At 38.4% G+C, this 14,514-nt stretch overlaps 1 protein-coding gene across 4 annotated transcripts in view; it reads left to right on the forward strand.

Moving 5' to 3' along the window:
• Slc13a1 (solute carrier family 13 (sodium/sulfate symporter), member 1) overlaps positions 1-14,514 on the forward strand; it is a 66,858-nt gene that overhangs the window by 2,916 nt on the left and 49,428 nt on the right. For all 4 annotated transcript variants that reach the window (XM_013019996.1, XM_013019999.1, XM_013019997.1 and 1 more), the window contains exon 2: positions 10,538-10,666. In XM_013019996.1, the coding sequence (XP_012875450.1) occupies positions 10,538-10,666 (129 nt within the window). The remainder of the gene's footprint in view (positions 1-10,537; positions 10,667-14,514) is intronic.

A 14,514-nucleotide genomic window follows, 5' to 3' on the forward strand; every position in this document is an offset into this window, starting at 1 on the left:
ACAAAGAGGAGGTAACAATGTTCAGTAGGAAATGAACTCATTACCTTACTCATGTAACTGTAACCCCTCTGTACAATATATCTTTACAGCAATGGATTCTTGACTATTATTTCCATTTTTATATTGTATTTTGTGTTATTATAGACTGGCTTTCATTGCTAGATTAATTTTCCAGTCAAAAAAGTATGATGAAGAATGAGAAGCTAAGATCTCAAAGTAATACAGAAGGGGAGGAATAAGGCCTCACTTTGTAAAGCAAACATCTGCCACCTGCTTTGCCCAGATCCTCTTATTTAATTTCCATTACAAACCATCTGTGATCACCCATAGAACCATTGCATTTTACATTTGAAGGAGTCCAGGCTCAGAGATATTTCGCACAAAAAATGATTCTGGACTTGGTTTTTGTCAGAGCTCAGAATTGAGACATCCTTATTTTTCAGTTTTGAAGATTTACTCTTGATGGCTTATTAATCATTTATTAACAGCTCAGCCAATTCCTGTCAGGATAGTGCTCCATCCAGACAGGTCAAATAGCAAACAAGGCCTGTCCTATTTCCTTAGCTAACTGAGTGTCTCTAAGGGAGAGAGAAGCAGCAATTCTCACCTGTGGATAGGTCTTAAGTACTGAGCCTTTTTCTGGGCCTTAGAGTTCTAGCTATTCAGGCTGGTAGTGCCAGCTTGTGAGATACTGTGGCTCTTTCTTCATGCCTCTGTCCAAATGCTCATGGGTGAGCCATGGCCTTACCTTAGTCTCTTAATAATATCATCGAAAGTAATCTTGGGATTGTATTCTTCAGGGTGTTTCAGTGGGAATGATAGTTTATAGCAAAATTATATGTATAACTCCAGATGCTTTGGGGTATGAAGTGAATCCTTATAAGTATGGTAATATTACTATTAGATCATTCATTGATGAAAGTTTTTCATATAAGAAATATAAACAAAAATCAGTATAGAGCTTATCAAACTCTGGCTATGTAAATAGATGTTTCCAACCAGCATTCATCTGAGCCAGAGATGTTCATTAGAATTCAATATATGTGTCTCTGTAGCTTCCTTGGCAGTAAACTTCTAATACACTGTGGTAGATGCACCCTTTCTCATTGATTTATCTGAAAGTATCATATATACTTTTTTAAATTAATTAATTTATTTATTTTTATTGTGAAAATACCATATAGAGGGGTTACGATTACATGGGCAAGGTAATGAGTATATTTCTTATCAAACATTGTTGCCTCCTCCTTTTTTTCCCCTTTCCATCCCTTCTCATCTCCCCTCTCCCCGGCTGCCCCCTTTCCCTCCACCCCCCCAGGAGGCAAACCAAAGATTAATACACATATACTTTTAAATTGTCACATAAACATAGAGATATTCTTGCCTATAATCCAATATGGAGATGGAGTTAAGAAGGATCACAATTAGAGGCCAGCCTGGGTAAAATACTATTGAGATCTTATCTCAATAATTCAGTCATGGTGGTTCAAATCTGCAACCCTAGCCAAGCAAGAAGTCATAGCAGGATAATGGCTGAAGGTTTGCATGGAGGAAAATGCAAGGCTCTCCATAAACAACAACAACAAAACAAACAACTAATGCAAACAGGGTAAGGGGTAAGGTACAATGAGGACCTGAAGCAAGCATATTTTTTCCTCTTCCTTTCTTTCTTCTTCTCTCCTGTCCTTCCTTCCTTCCTTCTTTCTTTTCTTTCTTCCTGAAGAGGTTTTACTGTCTACTTTCTTGTCAGTATTCTGGCCTTCTGAGTTACACAAGAACATCCTAATAACATCTGCTTATATAAGTTTCCTTCCTTCCTTCCTTCCTTCCTTCCTTCCTTCCTTCCTTCCTTCCTTCCTTCCTTACTTCCTTTCTTTCCTTCTTCCTTCCTTCTTTTCTGTTTTCTTTCCTTCTTCTGTTCTACCTTTCTACCTATTTGCAGTACTGGGGATTGGACCCAAGGCCTACTTAACAAGGGCTCTACAACCTGAACTCTGGAGCTATGATATCAGCCCTTTTGGCTTTTAGTTTTGAGAAAATGCTTGTTAAATTTGGTAGAGCTAGTGTGTGTGTGTGTGTGTGTGTGTGTGTGTGTGTGTGTGTGTGTGTGTGTGTGTGGTGTGACCACTGGGACTTGAAATTAGGGCTTTGCATTCTCCCTTGGCTAGTCGTTCAGAGCTGCCAGTGTTCTAACACCTGACTCACATCTCTCCTTCCTGGTCTCCTATTCTTGATCTTCGTATCTTCAACTCCAAGAAGCTGGAATTATAGATGTGCACCTCCATGCTTGGTCCAAAGAAGAAATTTGTTAAATATTCCCATACAAAAGCTTGTTAAAAGCTTTTGTCCTCTGTGTATCTGTGTTCTTTCAGGACTATTTTAACACATGGAAAATTAAACACACCCAATTCTATTTCCTTATGTGTCTTCCAGGTGCTTGGTTTTTCTTAGTACTTCACAAATCAAACATAGGAAGGGAAGAGCAGGTTTATGTGAGGAATTCTAAAGGGAAGAACTGAAGACTATCCTATGGGTACTGAATTTATTTCTACAGATGTTTCTCAGTCCATCCAGCTGATCCACTAACTAGAAATTTCTTTCCACAGTAAGGAGACAAAGAATCAACTACACAGGGCTGAACAGCTTTCTCTGGGGCTTGCTGTAGAAACCATTTTAGATCAAGATACACTCCAGGGTAGAAAGTGAGAGAACTAGCTCAGAAGAGCATCAGTGTCTCAGAAGAGCTCCAGAAGTATGGGGTGTATCTTAAAGAGCCACCTCTGCTTTCTGCAGCTCTCCTGTGTTGCTGGATAACTCCTTCAGGCAAGAGTTGCAAGTAACAGCCTGATTTCAAAGTTAAAACAGAAATTACAACTAAAAAACCAAAATAGAGATAAGGTATAATGAGAGGCATGTGGTGCTTCAGTATCACAGGTAAAAGAAAGGTGATTTTTTATATAAACGTAGACGAGAGGAGAAAGGCAGGAGATTGAGGAAGTAAATGAAAATGAGTGGGAAGAAAGTTAAAAGCACTACACTGGAAGAAGAGACAGCGGAGAAATTCCAAGAAAACATGAAAACCTTTAAAAAAGGCAAAAACACATTATGGGGAATATCATTTTAAGTGTTCACTTAGAATTATTGTAGGGGTTTAAGATGAAGGAGAAAGTGTTGCAAATCCAAAGAAAAATGAATGTTTTAGAAATTAAAGAACATAGAAATTTTGATGGGAAAAGACACTGCTAAAGAAGGGAGAAAGTTCAGAAATCATAAGGATGAATGAACTAAACCAGTAAAACAAATTTCACACACACACACACACACACTTGTGGAATTGGAGTTCGGATTCAGAGCCTCACACTTCCTAGGCAATGCTCTACTACTTGAGTCATATCCCTAATCTTTTGTGGTTATTTTTCAGATAGAGTATCATCCTTTCTGCCCTAGCAGGTATGAGACCTTAATCTTCTTACCTATTACAATTGTGTCCCACTACACCTGGCTTTGTGTTGAGGTGGGCCTAGGTAACTTTCTGCTGACATCAAACCATGATTCTGCGGATCTGTTTCCCAAGTTGCTGGGATTAAATGCATGAGCCACTCCATTTGGCTTTTCATTTCATGAATATTTTCTAAGGAATTTCTGAGCCCAAAATGTTTGGCTAAGTGAACTGTGATATAAGCAAAAAGCATGTGAACAGACAACTAAAGATTCATCGTCCCTTAATTGCTCCTTTCCCTTAGCCACACACCCCTCACTTCCTGTTATTCCACCAGAAAAAGGCTGCTTCCCTTCACCCCTGAAGAGCTTCAGATCTTTTCCAGTCCAGTCACTCAGACTGTGTTAGATCTCTCCTGGTAAACCCACCCTAATCTCCCTCTCTCTGTTCCGTCTGCTTCCCTCGGGGTGTCATTATCTCTTCTCTGTTCCTCCCACACTGGCCTTTCACACCCTCTCCTCCTAGGTCTCCCATCTGACTAGTATTTTAAAGATAACAACCGGGTCCCATGTCCCTAATCAAACATCTTTGATGGCTGTGCTTTGCTGACAGAGAGAATACTATGTGAAGAAACTTGTGCCCACAGATGGACACTTACGATGTTGCCCGACGAAGCCCTTAAGGCCACAGTATCTGTCTTCCACATCAGTAATGCTTTACTACTGGCTATCTTTCGAATACCCATGACTTCTGTGCCCCTGTGCCCTTCCACGTGCCATACCCTCTTCCTAGAATGGCCACCTCATCCTGTGCTTCTTGGAAGACAAAGTTGGGCTGAGGATCCAGCAGTCAGTGTTACTGTTCTTATTGCACTGTGGGTTCATTGGCCTTCATTATGGGATGGGTCCCACTTGGCTATGATTTTTGTTTCCTCCTGCAGGCTGTAAATGGCTCAAGAGCAGGGAGCATGCTGTTCAGTTTCTGTCTCCTACCTCAGTACTAGCTATCACAGGTGGAAGCAAGGACAGGTAACCTTGCTGAATGGAAGCATATGTGATATCACGTGGCAGAAGGATGTAGGAAGAAGGTAGAATGAAAAGAAAGATGGAACAAGAATGTCGGTATAACAGGAAGATGTCTCATTCACTTCTTCTTACATGATAGGTGTGTGTGTGTGTGTGTGTGTGTGTGTGTGTGTGTGTGGTATGGAGGTTGAACCCCTTGGCTTCACACTTACTAGGCAAGCACTCTGTCATTTCAACTACAGTCCTAGTCCTTTTTCTCTTTAGTTTATTTTCTAAACACGATCTTGTGCTTTCACTAGAGACAGCTTGGATCAATGACCCCCTACCTCTGATTCCTCAGTAATTGTGATTACAAACATAGGCTACCAAGCCCAACTTGTGGGAATAGGGTCTTGCTAATATTTTTTTTGCCTTGGTTGGCCACAATCCTAGCTCCAGCATGCTTGGCATCCATGAGAGGTTTATATAACTAGTTTAGCAACCACAATCAATCTGAATGCTCATTATAAGCCTCATAATATTTATTAAGAATAACTAATATTGATGAATAAACTCAGAGAAGTTAAGAAATTTACTCAAAAACACAGAAGTTCCAAAAGGGAGCTAGGGGTCTGGAGCATAAGGGATCTGATTTCCAAGTCCATAGATGACATTGCTCCATAATGATGCTTAGACCAGGTCTTTACAAAGTAGGCTCATTTGTCTTACTCCATTATTCCTCCCCATTGAGAGAAACCTGAGTAGTAACTCTGACCCCTGATGGACAATAGTGGTCAAGACATAAACTTCATGGCTTTAAGCTGCTGAGATTTAGGGAATCTTTCCACAGTATAACCTAGTATATTTGGAAAACTTTCCTATATGGCCCATTTCCTCACAAATAAAATGACTAAAACTTTCTTATTTATCTATTTTTTGCCAGTTCAGGGCTTGAACTCTGGACCTGAATGCTATCCCTGAGCTTCTTTTGCTTAAGGCTAGCACTCTACCACAGCACCACTTCTGGCCTTTTCTTGAGTAGTTTTTATTGAAGCTAAGAATCTCAGGGCCTTTCCTATCCAGGCTGTATTCAAATAATGATGCGCAGATCTCAGCCTCCTGAGTAGCTATGATTACAAATGTAAGCCACCAGTGCCTGGCAAGAATTTCTTCAAAATGTCTGTCTATCAGTTACGCTACATTCACCTGTAAATTGTGTGCGAAGTCTCAACCTCTCGGCTGCTGCAAAACCCATGCAAACTCCCCAAGTGATCCCAAAGTTAATTCATTTTGACTATAACACTGAATGCTCTCCATGATTCTTTCCAGGTGCTATTTAGCTATGGATGCTGAGTGGGAAATAAGGGTTAAAAAAATTGGTCCTTGGCATGATAAAGCCACTAAGTTACATGTCCCTGCTTCCAATGTAGTCTAACTGCTTGCAAGAAAAGCTAGCTGCTATTCCTTGACCCAACAGTTGAGCTCCTTCAGAGTCTCCACCTTTCAAGATGAGAATATTACAAAACATTTTAAGCTTTTCAATTAATATAGAATTGTAAGAGTCATTCCTGCAGAAGGGTAGATGCAAAGCCTTTTGTAGGTGCTGTCAGATAAGAATAGTGTTTCTTTGTAGCACACAGACTCAGAATTCATCATTTTTCTCTTTTCCTAATTGCTTTGTATTCTTTTTAGAAAATCAATTGCAGTGGGTGAGGCCTGTGATTCGTTCTGCTTTCTTCCCTGCTGTGCTGAGAGGAGATTGTAACTGCATGCATGCCAGTTTATCAGCCAAATTACTCTCTAAGATCAGTCAGTGGTGTCCTTAAAAAAGGGGTGGGGGATGAAAACTCTAATACAGAATTTATATTTCAATTTTATCTGAAGCCATAATTTAAAAGAAAGCCAAGATGATTTTAAAATATTATTGGCCGCCTATCCCAAGGGAACTTGACAATCAGAACTGGATGAGAGGGAAAAAAAATCATCATCTAAATTGCTTCCTTGTCAGTGTGTCTGTCTTTTCTACCTCTTCAGCACATGCTCAGGTGCACTTAGTTGAGGAGTTGAAGACAAATTATGACAGTGCTCTAATGGTGAGCGTCAGCTATGAGAATTGACCTCTACAGGTAAATATTTTAGTACCAACTCCATTATTGGAAAGAAAAGCCAGGGCTCTTCTGTGACACATGTAAAGACTTTAACACACTGGTGTGACAGTTTTTTGACCCCAGTGCCAGGCATGTAGGGAGCAAAAAGGAAGAAGGAAGAAATAAAAAAGAAAAAGGTTGTTAGGCTAAGGAATCTGATAGCCAGGATGTAGTTCGAATGAGGGCTCGAGAAATATGACCAAGCCTAACAATAGAAAGAACACACAGAAAGAATGAGAGAATTTGTGGTTCATCGTCTCCACCAATGATTCTGGGGTCAGCTCCCATTCAATATCACGATCTAAAGATTGGAGAATGGTTTGCTTGAAGATGTGAAAGACAGAAAGCAGCTCACAGGAAGCAAACACTATCCGAACAAGGAACCACCTCACCTCAGTATCCCCAGTCAGTCAGATGACAGCTGTTGGGCTGACCTGGCTAGAAGCCAACCTAGGTAGCAAGATAAAACTCACTCTGTACTGAAAATTAAGAGCTGACAGAGACTACTAGAAGCTGCTAGATGAGGTAATGTGAATCACAATGGGAAAGCATAAAAAACAACCAAAAAGAAGAAAATGGTCATTTTTTGTATCTTTTATAATTTTAATCTTAGCAAAAAAACCCATAGGTATTTGATTTAAAAGCAAATAATAATTTCATGTATTTTAATTTCATATTCTTCCAAGAAAATATTTGCAATTATGTCTGGACTAGCCTGTTACTGAAAGCTTACTGAGTATTGAGTGGAAAGAATTCTTTCCTGCCCACATGGGATGGCTCAATAGAGAAGAGGAATTGGAGGAAGAAGGGTTTTTTGCTTTGGACTTATCAAAAGGATATGTGTATGATCTACCAACCAAAAAGAGAGAACTCTTAGCATGAAAGAAGTTGTCATTCAGAAGGGGCATCTGTTTAACAAGTATAAAGCATCACTGTCTTGAGAAAATGGATAGATAGTCACCTGACTCTTTAAAAAATATTCAAAGAATTCGTATGTACCCACGGAAGAGGCCCCAAGTAGCCAAAGTAACCATGAGCCAAAAGAACAAAGCTGAAGACATTATCATATCTGTCTCCAAAACACAGTGCAAACCTTTATTAACCAAAACAGCATGGTACCAGCATAAAACAGATGGATGGATCAATTATTTGAACAGGACGCAGAAATAAGTTCTGCATTTACAATCAATTGATTTTCATGACAGACAGGCACTGAAACACACAATGGGGAAAGGACATTCTCTTTAATAAGTGATGCTGGGAAAACGGAATATCCACAAAGAAAAGAATGAAACTAATTTCCTGTCTCACATTGTACCTGCAAGTCAACTCAAAGTGGATTAGATTAGACAGTTACAACTAAGACCTGAAACTAGGAAACCCTTAGAAGAAAATATAGAGGGAATACTTCAAAACATTAGAATGGGCAAGGATTTTTGAACAAAAGTTGAAAAGCACAGGAAACAAAGCCAAAATAAACAAGTGTGAGAACATCAGACTAAAAAGCTTCTGAACAACAAACCAAGCAATTAATAGAGAAAGGAAGTTGGGAACCTAGATAATGGGAGACAATACTTGCAATCTGATAATAGATTAATACCCAAAATCTATTAAGAAACCAAATAAGGCAATAGCAAGCAAACAGATAAAAATTATAAAGTGGGCAAATGACCTAGACATTTCATAAAAGAAGACATTCAAGTAACTAAAAGTTCTACCAAAAATGTTCAATATCAGTGGTCATCAGGGAAATGCAAGTTAAAATCACCATGAGATATAACTTTACAGATGTTAGAACGCTATTACAAACATAACAAAAGGTAACAAGTGCTAGAGAGGACACGGAGGAGAAGGAACCTTTGTGCTCCGCTAGTGGGAAAGCAAATCAATGCAGCCACCATAGAAAAAGCTTTGGCAGTTACACAGAATATTAAAACTAGAACTACAATATGTTCCAGCAATCTCATTACTGGGTATATATGTCCAAACAAAATGAAATCTATATGTGGAAGACATATCTTCTTTTTGTATTTATGATAGCAATATTTACAATAGCCAAGTGTCTAAATAGAATAAACCTTTATGTATCTTCAGTAAATGTATGGCTAAAGAAAATATGTTATCTATACACAGCAGAATACTATTCAGCCATTTAAAAAAGGAATAAAATCCTCCACTTGTGATGACATGGATGAACCTAAAGGACACTGTTATTGTGCCATCAGAACTGTCTCTCTCACGTGAGCAGGTTAGGACTACATAGCTGAAGAAGTCCCTTGCTGGAAAGAAATTTCAGTCTCTATGTCAAGGATACTGCCTGGTGACCACAATTAGCTAGTCCATTAGTGTCTTTATTTTTCTAATATTTCACAGACCACTGTAGTTGGGTGGTGTGCTAGAGAATTAATAAGAGGGTAAGCCCAAGACTTTGGCATTGTGCAAGAGAATGACATAATAAAAATGGGTTCTTGAGACATTATCTATCTGGTTTTAAAATGGACTTGCCTAAAAAAGTTGACTAGAGATAGAGAGGCAGATTTGAGTTAGAAAATGATGAAGTAAAAAGTCGGACTACCAGGAGACTGGTTTATTCTGACTAGGAAACAAGATAATAACAGGACCCATTTTGTCGTTAAAACCTAGTTTCTTGCAAGTATCAGAAAACAAAGTTGTAAGGAAGAAATTTTGAGTTTATCCATGGGTTCTCATTACAAGAAAATGCATAGCCTCCTCTGCTGACATTTTAAAGTAAACTAGTATTCACAAACTGGCTGTAGAATACTTTAGAAAGCCTGAGTCATAGCCCAGCTTTGTTTTGTTGTTTTATTGACTGTCAAGACCAGAGGCAGTTTCTGTAAAACAAACAAACAAACAAAATGTCCACATCAAAACACCTTTATTCTTTTTCCTTTGAAAATATAACACAATGAAGTTATGACACATCTGGTTTATTAAGGATCTTTTAGAATTCCTGTAATGGCATAAAGATGTTGGGAAGTCAACACCAAGACCAGAACACTCAGGCTGAAGAAGATGAATCAAAGGGTCACAGATTGAGAAATTGTATAAGCTTTGAATCAATACCCCTACAAACCCAAATTGCAGTTTTGTGTAAATTTTCATATGCAACTCACAATTCCAGCAGTGTGAAAGCAAAACAAGTCATAGAACAGAGGTGAATGTATGGGGATCACTGGGGATATTCTAGGTTTCATAGCAAAATTTTCTAAGTCAAAAAGCAAGATAAACTTTCCCTCCTTACTAGTGTTCCAAATAGTGAATCTAGGGTCCAATACTAAACAGCAACAGATTCTATTAAGAGTCCCATTCTTGTGTGTAATGACTCTGTGTCTCCTCAGTATCTCAGCTGTGGTTTTCAAAAAACAAGAAATTGTTGTTGTTGTTTTACTCCCTAGTCCATGTGACTTGAAAGCTGGGTGTAAGCTACCTCACATTCTTCCTCTTTGATAAAGCACAGTAAAAACTTTCCCTTGGTTCATCCACCCATTTACTTAGAAGGTAAGCGTGCATGAGTCTCAACCAAGCAGGCACCAAAAAATGTAATTAGAAGGCAGATGGGGGGGTCTGACACCCAGAAGTTAAGAACTTCACTATTACTACCACCCTTCGGTACTGAGAGTGTATGAAAAGTCAAGCTTGACTGAGCCAAACCATCATATATAGACTAATACAAGCACAGAAAAGTTGACTGTAGGATATTCATATCGAGGCAAATGTGAAACTTAACAAGTGACTTTATTTAGTTTTCATCACATTTATTAAGATTTCGGGGCCCTCAGATCCCCTCGAGCTGTTAGTTATGAGAAGACATGAGAGCTGCTTCTTTCTCTCTGTGACATGACTCTGCTCAGCAAATGTGGTGATGACTTAGATGATCCTTTCTGCTTCCCATTTGTTTACCTTGCGTTTGCCTTCATCCTTTCTAGGAAGCAGAATGTGCCTACGTCCTTTTTGTGGTCGCCATATTGTGGATCACAGAAGCTTTGCCTCTGTCAATCACAGCTCTACTTCCAGGCCTATTGTTTCCCCTGTTTGGGATCATGCCTTCTACAAAAGTAAGTAAGGCCATCATTGGTACATTCTTTATTTTGTGTGGTGGTTTCCTGGGAGAAAAGTCATTTTTGAAAAAAGAACAATAATCCTTTTGCTGAAGGCTTCCTCTGAAGTCCCCCGGACTTTCAGTGGTACCTTCTCTCTGGGAATTTCGCATATTTCTGTAGAAGAAATGCCTGTTCTGTGCTTCCTTCCCTGCACAAAAGGACCAACGTGTTCACATTCTGCCAAAGCTTTCTCTGTTCATTAGAATTTGATCTCACAGCGTTGAAAAAGCAATTTCTTTTGTTTTTAATGAAGGAAAAGCTTCCCTGTTTTCTTTTCCAGAAACCTGGCATTTCAAAAGCTAAAGCCAAATTAAGTTTCATGTGTATTTCTATTTGGTTCTCACTGAGAGGAGTTTATTCACGCTGAGTGCTGGTATTTTTTTTTCTTTCTTTCTTTTTACCTTTATACAATCTAAGGCTACCCATCTGAAGAAAATGGATTCAATTTCCCATTAAAAGCATGAAATGCACTGAAACAAGAATATCTATCTCCATGCAGTCTCCAGCCATCCAGAAAACAAAACCTGCCTAAACCACAGCTAAAACATTCTCAGGGAAGATGTCAAGTTCAAGTTCTCAGTCAGTGTAATTTATCACCTTTGGGATTCCATCTTCTTGCCTTTCTCCACCACTGTTCTCATGAGGCTTATCTGTCTTTCGTGTGGGTGGAGATTGCCTTTTGAATTATACCTTGATTACAGTTCTTCCTAAGAGAAAAGTTGTTCCCATTGTTCTTCCTCATTTTGGAGCCCACATCTTTTTTCTTTTTTAAATTCCTGATTCTCTCTGTAGCTCTCTTGTATATTTCTTCTGGTATGTCTCTTTTTACACTAAGTTACTCGTACTGTTGATGTATTTCATTTATTTTGTATGAGCTTATATGAGTTACCTTATTTTCTTTCTAATTATCATTGCTTTGGAAGATTATACAGATAAAGCTGTATCCCAGTTTTTCTTTCTGAAGTTCTACTGCTAAAAAATCCAAAAATCTATGGTGAATAATGCTGCAATAAACATAGTTGTGCTGGTAGCTTTAGTGTGGTCTTGTTTGTGATCATTCGGGTAAATGCCCAAAAGTGGAATTGCTGGGTCATAGGGGAACTCTATGTAGAGTCTTTTGAGGAACCTCCATACTGCTTTCCAAAGTGGTTGAACAAGTTTACACTCCCACTTCAACAATGCAGTAAGGTTCCCTTCTGTCCACATCCCCTCCAGCATCTGTTGTTATTAGAGTTCTTGATTATAGCTATTCTAACTGGGGTGAGGTGGTATCTCAATGTTGTTTTGATTTGCATTTCTTTTATGGCTAGGAAGGTTGAGCATTTCTTCATGTGTCTATTGGCCATCCTTCTTTCCTCTTCACAGAAGTTTCCTTTAAGTCTTTAGCCCACTAATTTATTGGGCAGTTGTTTCTTGGAAGATTTGTTGTTGGGGGATTTAATTTTTGAGTTCCAAGTATATTAGATATGAGACCCTTGTCCATTGTACGGTTAGTGAAGATCTTCTCCCAATCCATGGGCTTTCTATTGATCTTGCAAGCTATGTCTTTTGCCATGCAGAAGCTCTGAAATTTCATGCAATCCCATTTGTCCAACCTTTCTTTGATTGTTGTGTTTCTGGGTCTCTATTAAGAAAATTTTGGCCTGTGCCAAGGAGACCTAGGGTTTCTCCTGTTCCATCCTGTAATATTTTCAGAGTGTCTGCTTTGACTCTGGGGTCTTTGATCCATTTGGAGTTGATTCTGGTACAGGGTGATATATAAGGCTCTAGCTTTTTTAGTTTTCTACAAGTGATTAACCAATTTTGCCAGCACCATTTACTGAAGAGGTTGTCTTTCTTCCATTCTATTGTTTTAGCTCCCTTATTGAAGATTAGATGGCTGTAGGTCTGTGGGTTCATTTCTGGGTTTTTTAATTCCATTGGTCCTGAAGTCTGTTCTTGTGCCAGTACCAAACTGTTTTGATTACTATGGCTTTGTAGTAGAGTTTAAAATTTGGTATTGATATTCCTCCAGCACTGTTCTTTCTGTTAAGTATTGTTTCTGCTATTTGGGGTCTTTTATTGTTCCATATGAATTTTTGGATTGCCTCTTCTATTTCCTTGAAGAATGAGGTTGGAATATTGAAATGCACTCATTACCTTGCTCATGTAATTGTAACCTCTCTGTAAGGTATTTTCACAATAAAAAAAATCCAAAACTCGGAGTTTCTTGAGCCAAAAGGCATGGTGCCTGCATTTAGTATCAACAGTTGTGCATGCCAGTGTTGCTTGAATTTTTAAATTAGTATGGTTCCTACCCCCACTCTTTATGACTTGCAAAACTCGATTTCTACTCTCAAATTTCTATCTTCAACTCTATTACCACCATCAAGCTTTTCTCTTCCCAGAACTAAAACTAGTTTGTCAAGAATATTTAGTAATTAAGTGAGTTATTAAATATCAAGTCTAGTTTTATATGCTGTATTGTATTGCTATTATTTCTAGAACTAGGTCTAATGACTAGATCACTCCAGAAACATCCAAATCTTGCAGAGAATTTATCATCTCCAGAATATCAGCCTAATTTTATTTTAAATTTGTATGATTGAAAAAATAGATTTGATTAGCTAAAACTTCCAGGAAGAAAAAGCACTTAGGACCTTTAATGAGGACTCTTTTCAGTCTTGTGGTCCTCTTTCCAGACAGGGTAACTGACCTTGAGTTTACAAATAACTGATCCAAAACACAAAGCACCAAGAAAAGTCTCAAAGATGTAGGCAGAAAGGCCTATACTTAAAATTCAGTACTTAGTCTAATTATTTAATTAATCTTATTATATCATTTAAAGCTATTTTTTTAATCATACCAAAATGGAACATGAGAAAGCCATACAATGCAAGGGATGTTTTAAAAATCAGATAATAATTCAGACCAGGTATAAAGAGATACTGAATATATTACTGATAAATGTTGAACCAATCAACTTTCTTGTTTGGATTTTAGAAAGAAGAGATTTAAGGATGCTTCCTAGATTTTTGACCTGCTTAATGGAAAAAAAAATATCATGTGAAATGGGAAAGATGAGAAGCAGCACAGATCTATTGTAGAAGAAATGTAGACACCTAGAGCTCAATGCTAGACATGTTAATCTGAAGTGGCCCTTGTTCATCTAAGTGAAGATGTTGAGTAGTGGTGGGTGTAGCTCTCCAGAGTCAAGATTCATGAGAGGCAGCTGATCAGGAGATAGGAGATCTGCCAGTTACAAGCACAGAGATGGCAGTCCAAGCTCTATGACCTGAGATCGCTAAAAGAGAAAGTAAAAACAGACAAGCAGAGAGAACAGAGAACAGAGCTCAGGATAAATAAGGCATAGAGAGGAGGGAACTCAGGAGCACCGGAAACCTTGTGAACCAAATGCCTCAAAGAAAGATGCAGTGGCCATACCTGCCAAAGGTGCTGACACGTCCGTTATTATGAAGACTGGAAGTTTGATCACTATATTCAATGAAACAAATTTAGTAAATACATAAAAACTGGTTTCTATAACACATGCATTTTGACTAGCAATGTACTTTAAAACTTTTTATTATTATTATAAAGGTTGTGTCCAGAGGGGTTATGTTTGCATAAGTCAGATAGAGTCCATTTGTTTTTGGACAATGTCACCCCTTCCCTCGCTCACAATATACTTTTTAAGAAACATTTAATTCACACTTGATGTGGTGTAGCACTTAATGATGGCAGCTTCTTGTTTGATTTGTACAAAGATTGATCAATGGATAAATCATACAGCTATGAAAGAACCCAGGACCTCTTATTGCAGA

The sequence above is a fragment of the Dipodomys ordii genome, unplaced genomic scaffold (genome assembly GCF_000151885.1).
Source record: "Dipodomys ordii isolate 6190 unplaced genomic scaffold, Dord_2.0 Scaffold48, whole genome shotgun sequence".
NCBI lineage: Eukaryota > Metazoa > Chordata > Mammalia > Rodentia > Heteromyidae > Dipodomys > Dipodomys ordii.